General features: G+C 41.1%; 1 protein-coding gene across 1 annotated transcript in view; it reads left to right on the top strand.

Moving 5' to 3' along the window:
• The first annotated feature begins 4,080 nt into the window (after positions 1 to 4,080).
• Positions 4,081 to 22,082, top strand: part of CAMK1D (calcium/calmodulin dependent protein kinase ID) — a 475,179-nt gene continuing 457,177 nt past the window's right edge. The window contains exon 1 of the mRNA XM_036759709.1: positions 4,081 to 4,196. Coding sequence (XP_036615604.1) covers positions 4,105 to 4,196 — 92 coding nt within the window. The 5' untranslated portion in view covers positions 4,081 to 4,104. The remainder of the gene's footprint in view (positions 4,197 to 22,082) is intronic.

The following is a 22,082-nucleotide window of genomic DNA, read 5'->3' as shown; positions in this document are numbered from 1 at the left end:
TGTAGCCAACTGTCACATTCCAGGGTTCAGATCTTCCGTTTTGAAAGGTGATGAGCAATGTCCTGATGGCTAGTGAATGAAAAATAAACACAGTATTAAGGCCAAGGCTTAATTTATCTTTTCACACTTCTCAAAATCCTCTCTTGTTTTCTTTCTCCTTCCCTTCCTTCTCCCCTTACTCTCTTCTTCCTCCCTAAACCTTGTGTCTGATTTCCTAAAGCCTTTAAAATCCACTTAAAATGTTAGCTGATGAGACTTCCAGAGTGATTTGTATTTTTGTATTTGAACGGGGGGGGGGGGGCGTCTTTAAAAAAGTTTTCAGGACTCAGTGTGTATCTGTGGAATTTCAAGCCCAGATGGGGGTGGTAGTACTTTTTTTTTTGAAGGAAGAGGGGAGATTTCAGGGCTAACCTCAAATATAAGTGATCTCTTTACCTGTACAGGTAAAGACAGCTCTGATGGTAATTGAGAAGGGACAATGTTAGCTCAAGTCAGTAATATGTCATTTGGTGTTTTTCTTATAAGAAGCCCATATGCTTTGCCTTTGTCTTTCTGTGCTAGAATATAAGCTCCTTCAGACAGACTTCATAATAACTTGGAAAGATTTTTATGATCTGATGCTGAGTGAGGGGAGCAGAACCATGAGGACATTATACATGATTACAGACATGTGGTATCTGTGATGAATAACTTTGATAGACTTGGCTCTTCTCAGTAATGCAAGGTTCTAAGACAGCTCCAAAAGACTCCTGATGGAAAAAAGCTATCCACATCCAGAGAAAGAATTATGGAGTCTGAATGCAAACTATTTGTTTGCTCTCTCTCTCTCTCTCTCTCTCTCTCTCTGGTTTTGTTTCTTCTTTCTCGTGGTTCATTCCATTGGTTATAAATCTTTATAACTTGACTATTGTGAAAATAAGTTTAATGTGAAGGTATATGTAGAACCTATATCAGATTATATGCCTTCTTGTAAAGGGAGGGGGAGGTGAGGGAGGGGGAGAAAATTTGGAACTCAAAACCTTGTGGAACTGAGTGTTGTAAACTAAAAATAAATTTGAAAAAAGAACATAAGCTCCTTGAGGGAAGGGCCTGTTTTGCTTAATTGTACTTTTATCCCCAGTGCTTAGCACAGCACTTGGCAAATAGAAAGGGCTGGGTAAACACTTTTTTATTCATTCATTTGGCTGGAAAAGTAGGCTGCAGCCAGATTAAGGTAGGTCTTTAACAGCAATGTTAGAGGTTTGTATTTCATTCTGCATGCAATACTGCAAGTTTTTTTTAAGGAGATGATGGACGTAGACAAATCTGTGTTTATGAAAGATTACTCTGGCAGATGTGTGAAAGGGTGATTAGACAGGAGAGAGACTGGTGGTAGAAGACTAGTTAGGAAGCTTTGCAGTAGGCCATAAAGTGGCAATAAGTATCTAAACTAGGATGATGGCAAGTGTGAGTTGGAGGAGAGGGAGGTTAGAAGAGTAAGATAATGGGAAGGATATTGCAGAAGTCAAATGAAGAGAACTTTGCAACTGGTTAACTGGAAGTGTATGTAGGGGGTGGTGGTGGTGGTAGTGGGAGGGGAGGAGGCTCTGCTTGACTAGGGAGATTGAAGGGTCAAAGATGGTTTCAAGGAAGTTTAAACCCTGTTTGATTTGGAGAATGGTGGGCTTTGAATAGGCATAGAGAAGTTAACAGGAAGACCAAGTTTTGGAGTGAGGAGGATGAGTTCTGTTTTGGAAATGTTGAGTTTGAGGTGGCACGTAGGCAATATTCCAAGTGAAAATGTATAGCAGACAGTTGAAAATAGGGAACTAGAGCTCAAGGTCTAGTGCATTTGATGCGATAGATTTTTTTTTCAAAGGGAGGGGAAAATGAGAGTCTTAAAAAAGTCACTGCAGATTATCAGGCAGTGAAGCAGTGAGACAGCTTTTTGATAAGTGAACACTGGGAGGGGAATAGGTCAGGTCCAGCGAGTGCACTGCTGAGACACTACGGGAAGTTGAAGACACCTGTCCCAGCTTTTGAGGCAGGGATGTCTCACCCTAACCCCATCTTTGCGCATTACTTCTACTTTCCATATCTCCCTCCCCATGCAGAAGAAAAAAGTATTCGAGGAGGACTGCCTGGCAAAGTCCCCGATAGAAAAAGAATGCAGCAACATAGTGCCACACTCAACTTGGGCTGACTGTTGCGAAGCCAGGGAAATCCCTGCAACTGGGACAGAAGATGGATGTTTGGGGACACGTGGAAGGCGAGAGAGGGTGTCTGTCCTACTCACGACCCTGAGCTTTATTGTTATTTTCCTGGCTTCTGCCAAAGGGAGCAGCAGCTGGTGTTGAGGAGGAGGTGGGGGTGGGCAGAAGGTTGAAGGGAAGCCGGAGTAGGCAGAGATGGGGGAAGACTCGCACGTGACAACTACTCCATACAGGGCTCTGGGCTGCGGTAGAGCATTACCATATGCCCATTCCGGGGCTGTCCCCCTGCTCTCTTCCTCATTCACCTCCTTGCACCCAGGCAGCATTATGCCTCAAAGTCTTGCTCTTTAGAAAGGTAAAGGAGTTACGGCCTGGCAGGTTCAGGCTCTCCTCTTTGCCCCTCGAACCTCTACTCAAATACTCTTAATGTCTATTTCTTCCAGTCCCCCTTCACTAGCCTTCCCTCCCCCAACTCCCTCCTCATTATTTGACGTGCGCGCGGTTTTGGTGCAATGCGAATAATCTCCAGTCATTCTGTCTGGAGGGGTTTTGACAGTCGGCGAGAGCCGGGAGCCGGCTCAGTCTGGGCTATGGAGTCGAACGCCCACTTACACCTTCCCCACCATCACTTCCTCCTTCTCCTCCCATTGCTATAACAACGAACTACATACAGCCTGCAAGCCACAAAGTGATATTGATACAAGCCAAACAACCCGAAGCAGCAGCAGCAGCCCCAACCAAAGATTCGGGTGGAAGGGAAGGGGAGGGGAAGGGAGCCGTGTGGGTGTGTGCGCGTGTGTGCCTGTCACTCAGTCCCTGCCCGGCCCTTCGCCTCCTTCGCATAGCACACGCACTGTGCGTGCCCACCCTCTCCGCCTCCTGGGTGCCAACTTACAGGGCACTTAAGCGGGCGGACACTCGCTGCTCCTCCTTCTCTTTTCCCTGTGACTGAGAATAGAAACTCCCATCTCTTTTCAGCCGGTGTTTTCCCCCACAAAATAAAACCTTCCTCCAGAACATCCCTTTTGGAGGCCTCCCCACCCCCCACCCCAGGCTTTGCAGAAGAAATAAAATAGAACAACAGGGTTTCCCCCTCGTGTCCCTGCGCCCTTTATTCCCCATCTCCACTCAAAGGAGTATTGAAGTAGCCGGGACAGGAAGCTCGGAGCCCCTCCTGGCCCGGGGAGACCTCGGTGGGGGGAATTCCCCCCTCCGGTTAAGACTATTGTAATTGGTGGTTTTTTTGCGGGGGGGTGGAGGGAAGGCAGGGCAGGGCGTCTGAACCCAAGCGCTGCGGAGTAAAGACATCCCCGAAGGCAGCAAACCAGGGATAGCGAGGGAGGGGAGAGTGGGAAGAAGGAGGGAGGGAACAAGCGAGTGAGCGAGGGAGGGAGAGAGGGAGGAGAAAAAGGAGGCAAGAAAAGTAGCTGAAAGTGGGGTCTGCAGCAGGCGGTAAGGGAGCCGTTCGAACAGCGGCAGCGGAGACAGCAGCGGCAGCGGCGGCGGCAGGAAGTCTGTGCCAGAGAAGAGCAGAAATAAGAGACCCTGAGAGACCGAGGCAGAGAGAGTGAAAGAGGAAACTGCAGAAGAGGAAGCACCGCTGCAGTTGAAAGTCTCTTTCTGGTTCCCTCTCTGAGCATCTCCCTCGCACGCACGCCGGCAGCAGCAGCAGCAGCAGGAGCCGCGGCCAGTGGTGGTGGTGGTGGTAGTGGTGGTGGTGGTGGAGGGCTAGTCTGCTCTCCATCCATTCAGGACCTGCACGTTTCACCTCCGCGCTCGCTCTCCTCGAGCCCCTCGCCTCCCCTCCCTCTTCCCTTCCATAGCCCTACGCACTCCCTCCTCCAGCCCCGCCACACCACCCCCACTCTCCCCCCTCAGTCGTCCCTCCACCTCCCCCAGACACTCTGCTGCCATGGCCCGGGAGAACGGGGAGAGCAGCTCCTCCTGGAAAAAACAAGCCGAGGACATCAAGAAGATTTTCGAGTTCAAGGAGACCCTGGGAACGTAAGTAGGGGCTGAAAGGAGGGGAAAGGGTGGAGGCGGCGGCTGTGGCCGTGGCTGTGAGTACTGTGGCGGCTCCCGCTGCTACTGCACTGAGCCGGGATCGCAGTGTCCTCATTGTCCCACTCGAGGCTCTGCAGATTCTCCCTCCAACACCCAGACGTGTGTGGCCGTGCTCCGGGAGCCGGGCATACGTTCCCACCCAGGGCGGTGGTGTGAGCTCGTGGCTTTCAGAGAATAGCTCACCCCAGAGGTTGATTCCCGCCCCCCCCTTCCCCTTCCCCTTCCTAATTTCTATCCATCTCTGCGCCCAGGTCTGAATATGGTGAATATTTACATTATGCGTATGTTGAGTATTTACACTGTGTTTGTACCTACATCAATGGATATGTTGCCCAAAACACACAGAGTTCAAGAATGCTAGGATTTTGTAATATCACTCATTTAGATATACATGTGTATAGTATATGTTTACATGCACATGACATAATTGACAAATACAACAGCTCGCTATTTATACAGCAAGTGCTGGGCGTGTTTGGATAGACCCATGTTTATACCATCAGATAATTCTACTGTGTTCGGGGTTACATGTGGGTAGGTCTTTGCTCCTGTGTGTATGTATGCATATCATAGTATGCAGAGACACTTGTTTATTCCAGTAGCTCCTAGCACTGTCTGTCAGTTCAGTTTGACTTCCATGCTTCACCCTAAAGCTGATGGACACAGTTAAGGATGAGTAGAAATAATTAGAAGACACTGGAGGGGTTTTCCAGCATTTTGTGTAGTTTAATGGTTGTTAGTGCATCTTTTACCTCTTAGCTAATTTTTTGGGGGGCATAGTTTAGGGAGTCAGATAGTTGAGCCAATAGCAAAGGAGAACTACACAAAGTGCAAAAGGGCTCATATAAACAAAAGTTATCTTCTTCCCCCATAAATTTCTACATGCATGTGTATATATGTGAGTGTACCTACGAACAGCACCACTCTTGGTTGTTGTAAAAGTATGCATAGCTGTTAAGGGGAGAAAGAAAAGGGGGAGTCTGGAGTTGTCATGTTTGATCAATCAGCTTGTTCTTTGCTGCCCTGTTCTCTTGGCAGTGCCAGGCTTTTGAATATGGCTCGCCTTCAGGTGTAGCCAGTGTCTACTGCAGCTACATAGATTTCTTCTTCTTAGAAGGGGACAGACTACAGTGAAGTTGTGAGATGTGTACATTTCAAGTACTTTGGATTCTAATTCCAGCAAATGCTTTGGGAACTAGAGTTGAATCTTCCTTATGCTTCTTCAGGAAAGGCTGTCATAGGCATGTGCCAGTGAAGCGTGCGGTGTGGTAGAAAGAGCAGGCTTTGACCTGGGTTTGAGCCCTGCCTCTCTCTACCACTTACTGGTGGTGTGATGTTAAATGAATTATTTTAACAACAACAAACCTTAGTTTCTTCTTTTAAAGTGGGATAATAATAGTCGTTCTATCTGTTTTAAAGTGCTGGAAAAAATCATATTAGACCAAAAAGTCTTAATGCAGTTTCAAGCTCTTAAAGCTTGAAACTGCACTAAGACTTCTGGAACAACCTCCCCCCCACCCCCACCCGTAAAACATTTCTTAAACTGTATTGACTATATAAATGCAAGACATGGTAATAATAATAATAGCAATCATTATTATTATTATTAGGCAAGGGCATATTTCTGTTTTTAGGTCTACCTAAAAATAAAATGGCAGAATTTGGGCTTTAATTGAGAGAGGAGCCTTTTGCTCTGAGAACATGAGTATGGCCAATTTGGTTAAAAAACTTTTGAAAATACTTTAGAAGTTTATTCAGGTGCTCCTGTTCTCTCAGCTGCTCATGTTACTGGGTAATAAAAGGCTTGCCATTGCTTGTCATATTAGGTATGTGATTCTTGGGCTTCAAGAGGATGGATTTGGAAAAGGGGAAATCATAGTAGGAGGGTCCATTCATTAAAATGGCATGTTTGCTCTTCCCAGTGTGATTTCTTTCCCAATTCACTCCTCCAAACTGTCATTTCTGTAGCTGGCTCTACTTTTCCCAGATTGGTTAAAGTGGTTTTGCTTAGCTGACTTTTGTTTTGTAGGTGAACCTAGCATTTCCATCTCTGTGGTGGCTAAAAGCTGCTGAAAATCAACCCAGGTGTTTCACTGCTTAGTCGAATGGCTTCCTCAGCTGCTGCTGCTGCTGCTGCTGTAGATCAGTTGCCTGTGGTTCAGTCTTTATGATGGACAGAAATTCATATTCAGGTGCTAAAGAAAGACAAAGAACCATGTGTGACCACCCTCTAAGACCCATCACATTTTGAAGAAGCCCTGTGCACAGATCCCCATTGTAGATGCTAAAGAATTGAGTTATTTAGAAGGAAAAAAAATAGACTTTGAGAGGCATTGTGGTGTAAGGAATAGGTAATTTGATTAGGAGTCAAGAAGACTTGGATTCAAATCCTATCTCAGACACTCAGACAGGCAAGTAACTTGACCTCTTTGTCTCAGTTTCCTCTGTAAGGAGTTGTACTCAATGGCCCCTTTGAGGTTCCTTTCAGCTCACACCTAGGCTATGAGCCTATAATCATTTGGAAGAACATTTCTATTAAGTTCCCCTAGAGGGCTGCCATGCTGGCATGGGTTTCAGTTCTACTTCTATGCTATACCCTAAAGATGATAAGCACAATTAAAGAACGGAAGGCAATTAATGCCAACAATCCAGAAAATCTTGAACTTTCTAAAAGTGATTGGTCCCCAGTTTTGAATACATTATTTCCCTCTGCAACAAGCTCAAGTGACCTTGGCCAGTATCTAAATATGGAAGCTATATCTAGTCCATTCATGGCTGATTTTGAGCCTTGGCCCTCTTCTATTTGTAACGAAATCTAGCTAAGTGAAGTCTAGAAACTGGCAATGTGATTGGAATGCATTTTTTATGACTTGTAATTTCTTCTTTCCTTTCCTTTCCTTTCCTTTCCTTTCCTTTCCTTTCCTTTCCTTTCCTTTCTTTTCCTTTCCTTTCCTTTCCTTTCCTTTCCTTTCCTTTCCTTTCCTTTCCTTTCCCTTCCGGGAGAGTTGCATGGCTATCATCTCTTGTCACCTTTTGTCCCTCCTACATTTTTATGGAAAAGCACAGGTTAATGTGAAGGCAACTGCCTGACCTAAGTAATTCCAAGAAATGATGAGAACTTGTCGTTCTAAACTTTTGTAATCGGCTATGTTACTGACTGAGCCAGCTCATTTTCTTTGAGAAGCTGAGCATTGAGTGGCAGAGGCAAAAATGGAGAGCTATTTAGTTAAAGGGAGGTGCATTTTTAAGTGGGGTAAAGGGATAGGGTTTGGTGGTGTGAGATATATGTCACATAGAGTTGGAACTGAAGGAAGAAAAGGAAAATGGATAAGATAAAGTCAGTCAGTCTAGAAGAAAGGGCTTAGTGCCTGTGTGGATTCTAGAATTTGTTGACGATGTACCAATGAGTCAGGACTTAGGTCAAATGTTTCAAACCCTTTCATGTTTCAGTTTAGCCTCCTTTAAAATGAGGATCATAACACTTAGCCACCTCAGGTAATAAGGTGGTAATATCTGATTAATATTTATTTATTAGTAGAATGTTTGAAAAAGAATGTTTCTAGAGTTCTGGCACAATATGAAGGCATATCAATATAATTTAACAGTAAGCTAGGAGTAGCATTAATTTTGGGGTATATATTTGCCAGATCTGCTATGAGCCAACTACAGAGGTCTCTCAACAGCCTCTGAAAGAAGAACATTAGAATCTATTATTTGGAGGCACATACGTATGGAAAGAAAACACTGGTAGTTTGCGTAGTAAGAATTCCTTTACTCATTAAAGTCAGCACCATCAATCCAGTCTATAAAATTAATTCTGATCTATAACATGCACAAGACTAGAGAAGAAAGCACCAATAATGAGCATATCCCAGGCAATGTTTTTCTGGAATTTAATATATATTTTCAGTTAGAAAGTGATGATTCCTAGAAATAGCATTACTTTTTATGTTGCTTTTTAAATATAGACTCAGAAACAAATTAAGGAGACATAGTAATGAATAGTTGGTTGGCTGGGGAATGCACTGTGGTGTAATAGGAGGTATAGTACCCAGGTCTAGAAATGAGAGAAATCTGGGTTCTTGTCTTGACTCTGCAATGACCGTGTGACCCCTGGTGAATCACATACCTATCTTCTCTGGGCCTCAGATTCCTCACCAATAAAATGAGGTTGGATTTGCTGATCTCCAAGGGCCTTTATACATACATACATACATACATACATATATATATATATAGATAGATAGATAGATGTGTATAGCATATATGTGTATGCATATTCATATCCACATGTGCACACACACATATATGAATTACTTTTGCAGTGAATGCAGCATTCTTTGATAATTTCTTTAATAGCCAGTTACAGCAAGCCCTTGACTCAGACTGGTCAGTTTTCTGTTGTGGAGATGTTTATGTATGTGCCCTGCTAGTGGCAGAGTGGAACTGACTATAAGACAACAGAACCTTGGCCTTCTTAATGTCATTGGCACTAGCCACTCTTTTTCAAAGTATAGCTGCTGAGTGATGCTATGCATAAGAAAAGTAGAAATAGAAATTTTAGCATAGCAAGGGTTGTCTTACTATGCTGATAGCATATTGATATAACTCATTAGAAAATTTTGAATACATTCACTCTTTGAGGCCATATGTGATCAATTTATCTGTAAAACAAGTTGGGGAATTGCCTGAACCTGATTGGAGTGTGGAGTGGGGGAATTGGGGGGCGGGGGGAAGGAAATACAAAGGAAATTAAAGTTTTTGGCAGATCTAGCAATCTGCCTTAATAGTTATTTACCCTGGAACCATTCAGTATTTTAAGGTCATTGAGATTCATTTGAAGTGTTATTTCATAGAGCAAAAGGGTGTTGGGAGGGGTAGGGAAAGCCTAAGATTGTCATCAAAAGGAATTGCTTTCACAATCTCTGTTTTAGCACTTTCATTTTTTCATTTTCTGTTTTTTGAAACATGATATGAATTCAACCATTGAATACAATTAAAACAAGTGTTTACTGGATGCCTGTTATTCCCAGTCATTGTCTGATGGGTTTGCACACACCTCAGTTATTTGTGGACCTTTTAATTTTGAAGATGTTATCATGTTAAAACCATTGCAAAGACTTTCCCTTTGAAGTACCCATTATCGGTAGAGTCCTCTTTCCTCAGCTGGACTCTCCTGGTCTTTCATAGCATTTCAAATGAGATAAGGTATATAAAGTGCTTTGCCAATCTTAAAAACTATATAAATGTTAGCTTTTGTGACTAATTATTATAACTCTGTGCAGAATAGCTTTCTTCATCCTCCGGTGCCAACACATCCTGCACAATTTATTTGGGTGAAGGTGTTTTCAAGTGTACTCGTTTCCGTGACTGAGGGTAAATCACTGTATTTTGGGTGTATCCCATAAAGGACTGAAATGTTAGCCGTAGGAAGGATTGTTTTGCTCCCAGTGAAAATGCCTTCTCTTGCCTGCAGGGGTAAACGTGGGAGGAGCTGTGTCACTTGTCACACTAGCATACAACTCTTCCAACTGATTTGGCAATTGAATCCTCAGAGGTTAAGTGGAAACAACACAATGTAAAGTATGGCTACCTATTTTTTTTTTTTTGCTAGTGTGTTTGAAATGAATATGTAAAACAAAACAAAACAAAAAACTTCCTACAGAAGAAAAGCAACAGTCCTCTATTGTGCATATTTGTGGAACTCTGGGAAAAACAGACCCTGGCGATATGTATCCTTCTCTGCCAGTGACTAAAGTGAGCTGTTATCTTGAAGAAGAATTTGGACATTTACATCTGGGATCTTAATTACCACACTGAACACGTTTGCATTTCCTTGGGCAGCTACTTCTCTAAGGTCAGGGGAGGATCTTAAGGGTTAATTTGGTGAGTTTTTTCTTTGACTAGGTCCACAAAGCCCCTTAATCTCTCCTTTCCCCAAACAAATCTTCTTAAATCCCCATCAATCTTTCTCTTCCTCCTTCTCTGTGGAAGATTAGTCTCATTTTAGAGGTAGTGGATGTAACCTTATTGGTCACTTTTTGCAGCCCTTGGCAGTCAAAATTGCTCACAAAGCATAGCAAAGACCTGTGAAAATGAGAAGCTCTTGTCTTCTCCTTGTTTAGATTTAGAAAATCCATCTCTGACTCTTTAAATGAAGAGAGATGTCTTGTGGAAGGCAAGGGCACTGGAGTTGTGTATAGAATCTGTGGATCTGTCTCCTTTTCACTCTTGATTCCAGACACACAATTTGATGTCTATAGGGTGCCTAAAACACAAAGGACATCTGGACCCAGGAATAAATATTAACATGACACTCTGACTCCAGATAATGTACTAGTATGTTCCTTTCATATTCTGATGATCTAGGGCAGGAGTGGGGAACTTGTGCCCCTCTGGGTCCTCAAGTGCGGCCCTTTGACTGAGTCCAAGTTTTATGGAACAAATCCTTTCATTAAGGGGATTTGTTCTGTGAAGTTTGGATTCAGTCAAAGGGCTGCACTTGAGGACCTAGAGGGCCACATTTGGCCTTGAGGCCCCAGCTTCCTCACTGCTGATCTAGGTTAATGCTGTCCAACTCAAATCGAAATAGGAAACTGAAAAGTTCCCTTTGGTTCATGTTGTCTTAGAAAGCCACATAGCAACATTATCTTCTATTGTATTTTTATTTATTTTGTTAAGTGTTTCTCAATTACATTTTTAGCTGTCCATACTCAGAATATTGTGGGTTGGTGTCTTTGACACCTCTGATCTAGGACATGAGACTCTCTCTATCCACCCCCCCCTTTTATTGTTATTGTTTTTGTTATTGTGGTGATGACAGTTTGATGTCACTAAAATTTTTAATATTTACACACTGATTATGCAGTTAATCAGGCTCTACTAAAGTTAGCCAAAACCCAGGCTAAGTGTTGTGGTACAGTAGGAAGAATAATGGCTAAGAAGTCAGAGATCTGAGTTCAAATCCTATCTCTAATCACCACCTGTGTGACCTTGGGAAAGTGTCTTCCCTCACTGGGCTTCAGTTTTCTTATTTGTAAAAAGAGGATGTTAGATTAGATGACCACTTTATCTAGGACTTAAAAATGAAAATCACAGGTCACACTCATTTATGTTCCAGCAGGCCAAATAGTCTTTAGTACTCAGTTATAGTTTTGACTTCTTTCCTGGTATCCTGATAGATTGGAGAAGATGTAGAATCCTTCCCTTCCATTTCAAACAACAAAGAACCACTCCTAATAGTAAATGTGCAAAGTGCTATATAAATGCCAATTATCAGTATTATTTATTTTTATTCTATAGGGCAGCTAGGGTGGTGCAGTGGCTAGAGGCTTGGAGTTAGAAAGATCTGAGCTCAAATCTGGCCTCAGACATTTACTAGCTGTGTGACCCTGGGCAAGTCACTTAACCCTGCTTACCTTAATTTCTTCATATGTAAAATGAAAGGAAAGGCAAAGCACTTTAGTATCTTTGCCAAGAAAACCCCAAATGGGGTTATGAAGAGTCAGACATGACTGAACCACAAGAGCAACATTTTTATCTTGGCCGCAAATGATTAGTAGCAGGTAGGAACAGAAGTGGGGGCACAGATTAGCCTATGTTGGAAGTGGATTTGGAAGGGCTTGGGGTGGGGCACTGAAGTTGGACTGGGCATTCTTTGCCTTGAAAGCAAAATCAGGCTTTTGAAACGAGAAACATTCTTCAGTCAGTTAAGAACACATGTTGACATTCAGTGAACATGGGCCATTCAGCAGAACACTCATAATGGAGGCATTTACCACGCTGTATGCAACCATGTGCTCCATTTAAGTTGTGTAGCATTGACAAAAGAAACCACAGCCTAAAACTTCCCAAAGGCCCAATTCTGTTTCCATGTGGCCTATTTTGTCTGCTCTTAGAGGCTTGTGCCCTCACCTTCCTTATCTTATCAATTTTATCTCTCCATATCTATAGTTCTAAGACTGTTTTTCTCTTTGCCCGCAAGAATATTTTCTTTTTAAAAAATTAACTTTTATTCCAGACTGAATAGCCATCATCAAAAACATTCAGATAAACAAAAGTATTTACAAAACTACAAAGACTCCAAACTATTTGTATGTATATAAACTTTAACAAAACAATGAGTAACATTTCTTTTGTCTCCTCCTGATTCCTTTTTCTTCTGCACATTGAGTAGATTGCTATTTTAAAAAGACAGTTCAAGTGAATATTTATTTTATGATTTGTCTCCACTCTGGGCCACTTTCTATGCTTTTCAATAGCTCTTTCTTGTCTTCATATTTGTAATTTCTTATGGCACAATAATATTCCATTACGTTGATATATTAATTTTTTCAACCATTCTCCAGTTATTGGACCTGTATGTTTTTCCATTTTGATATGATCAAGGAATATTTTATTTTTGATGATATATGAAGGGATGATGCTAGTTTGGGGGCAATATTGGATCAAAGTTTTATAAATGATCTTTCCTAATTGTAATTAAAAATAGTACAGGATCATTGATTTTAGAATTGGAAGATGCCTTGAAGGCCATAATCCAATCTCTAGTTTTTGCAGATGAGGAAACTGAGGCACAGAGATATATTTTTTAAAGTGACTTGACCAAGGTCATACCAGTAGGCAGGATTTAAAGTCAGGACCTCCAAATTCAAATCCAGCCCCCATACCCATCAACAACTCTGCCTCCCTTGGTGCTCCTATGGCTCCATTTCTCAAATTAAACACTTTCCCCACCTCTTTTCAACGTTCCTTTAATGTTTTCTCCTTTTCCTTCATGGCCCATTATGTTTTGAACAGTTACTTAACTCATTTTGTAATGGCTTCATATCATGATGTTTTATGATTTATGCTAAAATATGCCATATGCATTTGTCTGCTAGGATACATTAAAATAACAATATGTCATATGAACAAGTGGAATTATTTGTGTTTCAGATTTTTATAGCTTTTCAAATATCCCAAATGATTTATTAGTTTTACATAGTATTGTGAGGTAGGTATTACTTAATGCTAGGCTAATTATGGATTTATACAGTTCGTGAATTAGCCATCCTTGGCCTATATTTCTCCTCCACGTCCTTTTAAACTAACAAACTGCTATTATATTGTTTTAATGTTCATTAGCATCTTTGTCAGAAGGTAAACGGGTGGGGAGAAGTCATTCAAATCTGGAATCAGTCAAATTTTCTCCTGGTTTGGAAGGGCTAGCTCTGTTTCCCTTGACCAAAAATAATAGAGAGTTTGTTGTGCAGGAGGTACATGTTCTGTGAAGAGATCGCCTATAGACCAACAAATAAAACTGCAGCAAGCTAATATTTGTTAAGTACCTAGTCTGTGCTGGACGTCATGCTTGATACTGGGGAGACACATTCAAAAGTGAAACTGTCCTTGAGCTCATGGACCTTATATTTTACTAGAATGGAATGTATATGGCATTGTTTTGACATACACAAAACCATATTAGCCTTTAGCTTTTTTCCCTTTCTATGTTTGTAAAGCCCCCACCTTGGAAATTCAGAGAAGTTACTGATTCAGAAATGGAGGAAGGACAGAAGTAGCCAAAAACATAAACAGATGAGAGATGACCCAGGAACCTATCTGTAACGGCCTTACTTCTCCTCTCCCCTAAAATTTTAAAATTCAGTTTTATTATTTGTTATTTAAAATGTTGCCAATTAGTGGGTTCATTTTTGCTAGCAAGTATCATCTTTTAGAAAGTCAAATAGCTCTAGGAGGTTTATGTAACTCTCAGTCCCTCACATATTAGTGTGAATTAGTTTAATTTAATTGCTTTCCAATTTGATTACTTTCCTCTTAACTGTTACCTGAGGTCAGCCATGCTGAAGGGGAGCTTTGATTGGAGTGAGGAGAGTTAGATAATTTTAGAACGTGGATTACTCTGTTGAATACAAAAAGGGAATGGTACACAAGAGTGAGTGACATAAAGTGGCGAAAGGGCACTGAGTGCCCAATTACATGGTACCAAGGCAAAAAATTATAATTGACATTTATATTGCGCATTAAGGCTTACGGAGTCTTTACATACATTATCTAATTTGATCCACGGAATAACCCTGTGAAGCAGGTACTACAAGCATCGTTGCCCTCAATTTACATATGAAGAACCAGAAACTGAGGGAGGTTGTGATTTTCCGAAGTTACATAGCTACTAAGCACCAGGATGCCAAAGTAAAATTTCATCTATTTCAAAATTTTGCCTTTGGCTGGCCGTGTATTCAAGAAAGGAGAGGAAATGTTTTGTTTTGTTTCCTTTTCCTGAGCCTTCTTTGTCTGTCCCTTGTCCTCCATCATTCATCCCTTAAAAGGCTCTTCGCTTCTGGGACACAGAGCCAAGGCTAGTACTAGTAATGATATTGTTTAACCATATGATAGGCTGAGTGGCTACATTATGGGCTAACCCGAGCACAAAACCATTATTATAACATTGTTTTTATAAGAAAATGTTTTCTAGGTTCTAGAAAACTAACTTAAAAATAAATGAATTTTTTGGAATGCAACCCCATTCTTAAAATGGGTTCTGTCGGTACATTGCAATAATGTGCAACTCAGATTACTTTTGCTTAGAACAGCATAATTATCTGATGAGACAATTTGCCATCATGGTTAGGACAAACAATTTGTCTCTTTAGCCCCTTCAATTCCATCAGCTTCAGGAGGATGAGGAGGTTCTGCATGTAATGGCTTTAATGATCCAGACGGTAGGGAAAGAATATTGATTAGCCTTTGTAAAAATAGATTACTATTACTATTTTAAGGAGGTATCAGGGATTATAGTTGTTAAAAATCCTGTGTTTTCACAAATTTAAATGATTCTTTCGGGGTAGTTAGGTGGAGTCAGGAGGACCTGAGTTTAAATATGGCCACAGACACTTGATACTTACTACTAGCTGTGTGACTGTGGGCAAGTCACTTAGCAACACCCCCCCCCCCCCCATTGGCTTCCACGCCCCGCCCCCCACCTCCTCATGGTCAGGTGGGTACATGATCTGTCACTAATGAGAACTAGACCTAGCTTACACAATCACATTCTCACACATTTCCATATGTCAAGTTTTGTGATAAATTTTATCTGGCTTTATTCAGGTGTTTTGTGTTGCTATATATTCACACTTCGCTGTTAAAAATTAGGAACACTGACATGTGGATTTCCTCCAGAACGACTGGGTAGTTTCCATTTAAGTAATATGTCTTTTGGCCAAGGGAATTGCTTGATAAAATTAAGCTGGTTTGTTTGAGCAATCTTAGGCAATCCAGCCAAGAGTGACATCGGCTGTGGAGATCTTTTTTTCAGAATTATTAGTAGAGGTCTCTGATTTATATTCAGGAGGATTATATTATGAGTAACCTGTATTTGGGCCTACCAAGAGGGCAATGACTTGGGAATTTTGGGAAGGGAACATAATGGTCAGGCAGTTTGCTTGGGATTCTTAAGTTCTAGGGTCCGCTGGTGGCTTAGAACTGGAATGTGCTTATGAGAAGAAGGGATAAGGAGGACCAAGAGCCATTGGGAGTGGCTGCTGAGAGAAGCCATCAGAATTGCTAAAGTTGAGACAGGGTAGCATGATTTGGGTCAGGGAACAAATTTACTGAGTGTAAAGATGTGCTGGATTAATCTGCATTGGTGACCAAGCTGATGGGGAAGGAGGAAAAAGTGACATTTTCTCTTCCTTCTCCTTCCCCCTCTCCTGGGTGGAGCGAATGAATGCACATGGTATTTACTCCCTGCTGCCATTCCCTCCTAAGCTATTTGAGAGGTAGTCGAGGTTTGCAAGCTCTATTCTTTTCCTGAATGTTTACTTTTTGTCTTAAATAGTTACTCTGTGATAAAATTTGTTGGCCAAAACTCAGGTTGTTGGATGTATTGGTTAATTCACAGATAGTGATAAGGGGAACAGGAGGAATTCCCCTTTTAGAGATGAAAAACATCTTGTCCAATAAGCCTGGATTAGGAGCCTTCAGAGCCCAAGAGAGGAAATTGGCTTTATCTTCCATGATTGTATAGACTTCACTAGTCCCAACTATGTAAAACTAGAACCTTTGGTCTTTTTTTTTCAAAAAGACAATGAGCCAGAAATAGTGGATGCAGGGAAAAGAAGAGTCACCATCTCCAAGGTCTGAAAGGTGTGAAGTGTCTGGATTTCTTTAGTACATTTCAAAAGCATAACCTCTAGAGAGGAGGTGTAAGCAATGACACCTTTAGCCCAGCTAGAGGGTATCTACAGTGCCTAGCAATGTAGCTGTTCTACCAGCCTCTGAATGAGCTCCCCCTGGAAGTTAGACACATAGCAGGCTGGATGGGCAGTAGCTCTTTTATGGTCATGATCACTGTTGCTGTCTAGGTTATTATCACCATCATTGTCGCCAGCAGCAGCAGCAGCAGCAGTGGTGGTGGGGCAGTTATATTTATCACACCTCTGGTGCCCTTTTCAGGGCTGCTCATCTATCTTTGGTGTCTACTTGTCACCCAGCTCTCACCTGTGGCTCCAAGAAGCTGTAGCATGCACAGCAGCCACATCCCAGTAAAACCATCTTGGCAGATGGGCTATGAGGGTAACTGACAGGCCTTAAACCAGTCAGCGAATTGAGAGGGTGTCTATCCCAAGCACGTAAAGACTTCTCCTAGAATGAGCAGGTGAGAACAGTGTTCTGACGGCCAGAAGCGAAGCTGGAGCAGGCACTGTGGAGTGCTTAGAGCTTGGTCAGACATTGAAGATGCCAAGTTCTTCCACTGCATCCCACTGCAACCTGTCCTCTTCACTTTTGTCCTGCCACTGGACTTCAATGACTCTGGAGGAGAGAGCGAGGCTGATGACTTTGTGCAGCTCTGCCTCACTTAAATTCAATTCATGAATGAGTCAAGACATCAGCCTGTGATACCATTGGCCCTCTTCTAAAATGAAGGATGAACAACAACATTCATCCTTAAGAAATATCAGGATTGAGCTAGAACTTTACATGAGTTAAGGCTCCTGTTAAGTGTAACGTAAATGAAATAGACAGGGAAAGGAGATAAAATAGAGAATGTTTTTTCTCGTGTGTGTGTGTGTGTTTTAAATGAACCCATGGCTTTATCAGTGGAGAGAACTTTTGGTGGAGAAGTTCTACCAATGCAGATTAACACTTTCTTCTTTATTAATGTCTTTTGCTCTTGTACCAATCACTTAGATGGTCCCCTCCCACCATCATTTGTATTTTCTGCTGAAATAAGGAAAACCAGCCAAACAAAATCAATCAACCCAATCAGTGACTGTGTCTAATGACACATTGAATATTATGCACCTGTAGTCCCCTGTCTCTCTAAGGAGATGAGGGAAGTTTCAACATTTCAGCATCTGTTCTCTGGGACCAAGACTGGTCATTATAGTTAATCAGGATTCCATTGCCTTTTAGATTTGTTTCCATTGGCATTATCGAAGTCACTGCCTATAGTGTTCTCTTGGTTCTGATTTCCCCCCCTCTACATCAGTTCACATAAACCTCAGTAGGTGTCTCTGAATATCTCAGCTTTATCATTTACTGTGCCATAGTATTCCTTATGTTTCTATACCACAACTGGTTCAGTCATTTCCCCATCAGTGGGCACCAACTTTGTTTCTAGTCATGTGATATCACACGAAGTGCTGTTCTGAATATTTTAATATCTATGGGGCCTTTCTGTCTTCAGTGTCCTTGGAGGTACGTGCCCAACAGGAAGATTATGTGGTCAAATGGAATAAACACGTAATGACTTTTCTGGCATGATATCAAAATGTTATCCTGAAGACTTGGACCAATTCATAGTTCCACTATTTCTTGGTAAATTTGTCTGGACATAAGTGACAAGGAAAGAATTTGGAAATGACTAGGAGAAATGTGGCCCAAAATGTGAGAGCCTGGGGAGCCTGAAATATTCAGCAGTACCAAATGTATTTTAGTAATTTTTGCCTCAAGTGTTGTATAAAAAGATACTCTTCTACTGCAAAAACAGTCATTCATTTATTTCCAAAACATAAAGCCATTAACTTTCCTCTTTTAATGACTTAGCTTTGTCCCGAGTCATTTCATTCCAGACATCTAACATTCTGGTAGCTTTATGAGTGCATTATGGTTTGTAATATTGTTATTATGATTACCAGTGATGGGACTCTGACAAGCAACTGCACAACAATAACTATTAGGAAGGAACCAAAGCTTATTAACAATGGCAATAATCATCATGATAACTAGAAAATAAATTATGCGTTATTGGCTTTCCTGTCTCAGACATTATTTCTTTCACATTTCTTTCTCCCCTCTGTAATTTCCCTGATAAGTCTCCTAAAATGAACAAGGGATACTAGAGGGGAGGGGAAGACATTTTGTATAAGATGAAATATTGTGAAGTCATTCCCTTTTCTCTTTCTTGTTACCTCTTTCTTTGTTCATTCCACACTTCATATACCATTGTGACCTAAGCAGGTGAGAGGTGACCTCAGCAAGATCAAGACTTTGGGAGATTCTTGTAAATTCATATTGTATTTTTTCTGTGTTTGTGACTAATTCCCCACTTGGTTGTCCTTGAGGGCAGGGACCATGTCTAAGTTATGTTCTGTTAATTTATATTTATAGCTCTTAGAGGTTAGTATAATGCATTGCCTTAGAGTAGATCCTAGTAATGCTTTTATTGCTCCACCCCTTTCCTATAGCACTATCAAAAGGTTATACTAAAGCCTAACCAGGGTCTTCCAGAATCACTCAGCAGGGGAATCAGTTTTGTGCAATGGTAGAGTAGACAGGTGTCTGTCTATATGTTGTGATTTCAAAAGTATTGAGAAGACACTACCTACCTTGATTTCTTCAAATAGGTCCCATACCACAAAATCTTAAGAGTTGGAAGGAATCTCAAAGGTCATCTGGTTCGACTGCCACTTGAAACATGAATCCCCTCTGTAATATCCCTGACAAGAAAGTATCCACCTTTTTTTTTCTTAAGACCTCCAATAGTAGGGAACTCATTACCTTCTGAGATAGCTCATTCCATTTTTGGACAGATTATAATTGGTTAAGACACTGCTGCCTAACAATCCACAGTTGTAAATTGATTGCTTTATGAATAAACCCAAATCTTGTGCTGCAAGAAATGACAAGAGGGATGGTTTCAGAGAAACCTGGGAAGACGTGTATGTACTTAGACAGTAAAATAGAGTAGAACTGGGAGAACAACTTGTTATATAAGAGAAATAAATTTAAAAGACTTAAGAACTCTCATTGATGCAATGACCAATTATGATTCCAGAAGACTGATGATGAAGAATGATACCTGTCACCTTACAGAGATGATAGACTCAAGATGCAGATTAAGGCATACATTTTTTAACATGCCAATGTGGAAATTTGTTTTGGTTACACATGTAAACGTTATAAGCATTTTTTCCTTCAATAGGGAAGGTGGGAATGAGAGAACTATGCTTATTAATTGAAAAAAATAAAATGAAGATAAATAAAAGAAATATATTGTTTCTTCATTCATTTGCCATGGATTTTAAGACCTTAAATTGTTTTGACAGGAAGGAGGGGAGAAATATCATGAGGTCACTGGGTACCTTAGAGAAGCAGCAGCACTAGTGTGACATGGGGGAGGAAAAAAAAGACATTGAAAGTTCTTGATTTAGAAGATAAATCACCTACTTTGCAGTTTTACTTATGGTCACTACTTGCCATAGTTGTAAACTTGTTCAACTTTTAAAAATAATAACAATGACAATAACTAGCATTTATATAGCGATTCAAGGTTTGCAAAGGGCTTTCCAGATATTGTCTTATTTTATGCCAACAGAAGCTGTTGGAGGTAGGTGCTATTATTATCCCCATTTTACAGATGAGAAAATGGAGACAGATAGTGGTTAAATGACTTGCCCAGGATCACACAGTTAGCAAGTGTCTGAGGTGGGATTTGAACTCAGATCTTCTCGACTCTGCTCTCTAGCCCTTCTGCTGCCAAAACAAAAGTCAGTGTTGTACTTTCGGATTATCTGGGTCCCTTTACCAACCCATTAGTGGGATTAATCAAAAGTTACCTGTACTTAGTTATGTCCACAAGCACCACTGTTTAGTTCCATTACTCTTTGGGACTGTCACTGCTCTTGCCTTAGCTATTACTGCTATTAAGGACATATTTTACCTCCTTTCATCTTTCCCTCTTAAATCAATACTCCCTCATGGTTTCATCATCCTTTGTGGAACCCCCTCCAGCTTTTCTGAACACAGAATATAAAACTCCAGGTGTGGTCACAGTTTCAAACTGAGTTCCTTTTCTTTGGAAGATGTGATAGTACAGTTCTTTCATCATGCCTCCTCCAGGAAATGCTGATCACCTGATAGCTCGTTACACTGACACAGCTTTTGATGCTCAACATCTTTTCATCTCCCTTAATTGATTCTCCCCTTTGATTGGAGGGCTCCTGGGCAGAGCAATAAACTCCTCCCAAAGCCTTCCTTTATAGAGGGCTCAGAACTTGGCAAGTAACTCTATATTTTCCATCATTGGCTCTTCTTAGTTGCCTGGCACATAGTAGGTACTTAATATCTCTTAAATTTATTGCGTTAACTCTTATGACAGTATCATATAGAACTAGAGGAATTTCTGTAACCTGTGTAAGTTCCCAGAACTGCCCCTTTCCTCACTCAGATTTACCAAAATCAGTTTTACCAAACTCTGTCCTATTTTCCTGACTAAATTCATAGACCTACACCATGGAAACTAGTGTTCTCTTTCCCCCTCCTTCCCCAAAACTAGAGATAATGATATGGACTGAAACTGTGATTTTATTGGCATAGGAAACTCTCAGGTGAGGAAACTCCTTCTACCAATGCAGGTCAGCATCTCGTTGCCTAGATATTGAAAGGTTAAGGAACTTATACAGGGCCACACAGCCAGTATGTGTCAGAGGCAGGACTTGAACCCAGGTCTTCCCAGTTCTAACCCCATGACTAAATATAAATTGCACAGCTTCCAACTACCAGTATCATTTTTGAACATCCCTTCAGTGTAAAACCGAGGCCAAGGTTCTACCTTTGGAGAAATACAGAAGAAATGGACAAGTCCCCCTGAGGAGCTTGGTAAGAAGTCTTGAGGAAGGCCATATGGAAGAGCTAGGCTGGTCTTCATGGCTCCAGTACTACAGGTACTCTTAGTAGTTGTACCTCATCTTGCCTCATCATGCTAGAGGGTAGAACTTTTCTTTATATGCTTAGTGTCTTCTAAAAAATAGTATTTTAAAAAATAGTATTTTTTCCAATTACATGTAAAGATAATTTTTAACATTCATTTAAAAAAATTTGAGTTCCAATTTTTCCCTTCCTCCCTCCCATCCCACCTCCCTAAAATGGTAAGTAATTTGGTATAGCTTATATATGTGCAATCATGTAAAACATATTTCCACATTAGTCATGTTGTAAAAGAAGAAACAGACCAAAAGGAAAAAAACATGAAAAAAGTGAAAATATTATGCTTTAATCTACATTCAGACAACATCAGTTCTTTCCCTGGATGTGGATAGTATTTTCCATCATGAGTCCTTTGGAATTGTCTTGGATGATTGTATTGCTGTGAAGAGCTAAGTCATTCATAGTTGATCATCGTGCAATGTTGCTGTTACTTTGTGTATTGGTCTCCTAGTTCTGCTCATTTCATTCAGCATCAGCTCATGTAAGTCTTTCCAGGATTTTCCGAAATCTGCCTGCTCATCATTTCTTATAACACACTAGTATTCCATTACATTCATATACCAGTTTAGTGTCTTTCTTTTGAATACTTTCAAAAGAGTCACACACCACACAACTCTT

The sequence above is a fragment of the Trichosurus vulpecula genome, chromosome 5 (genome assembly GCF_011100635.1).
Source record: "Trichosurus vulpecula isolate mTriVul1 chromosome 5, mTriVul1.pri, whole genome shotgun sequence".
In the NCBI taxonomy this organism is placed as follows: Eukaryota; Metazoa; Chordata; class Mammalia; order Diprotodontia; family Phalangeridae; genus Trichosurus; species Trichosurus vulpecula.
The sequence above is the reverse complement of the archived record's forward strand: the minus strand, read 5'-3'. Positions and strand labels throughout refer to the sequence as shown.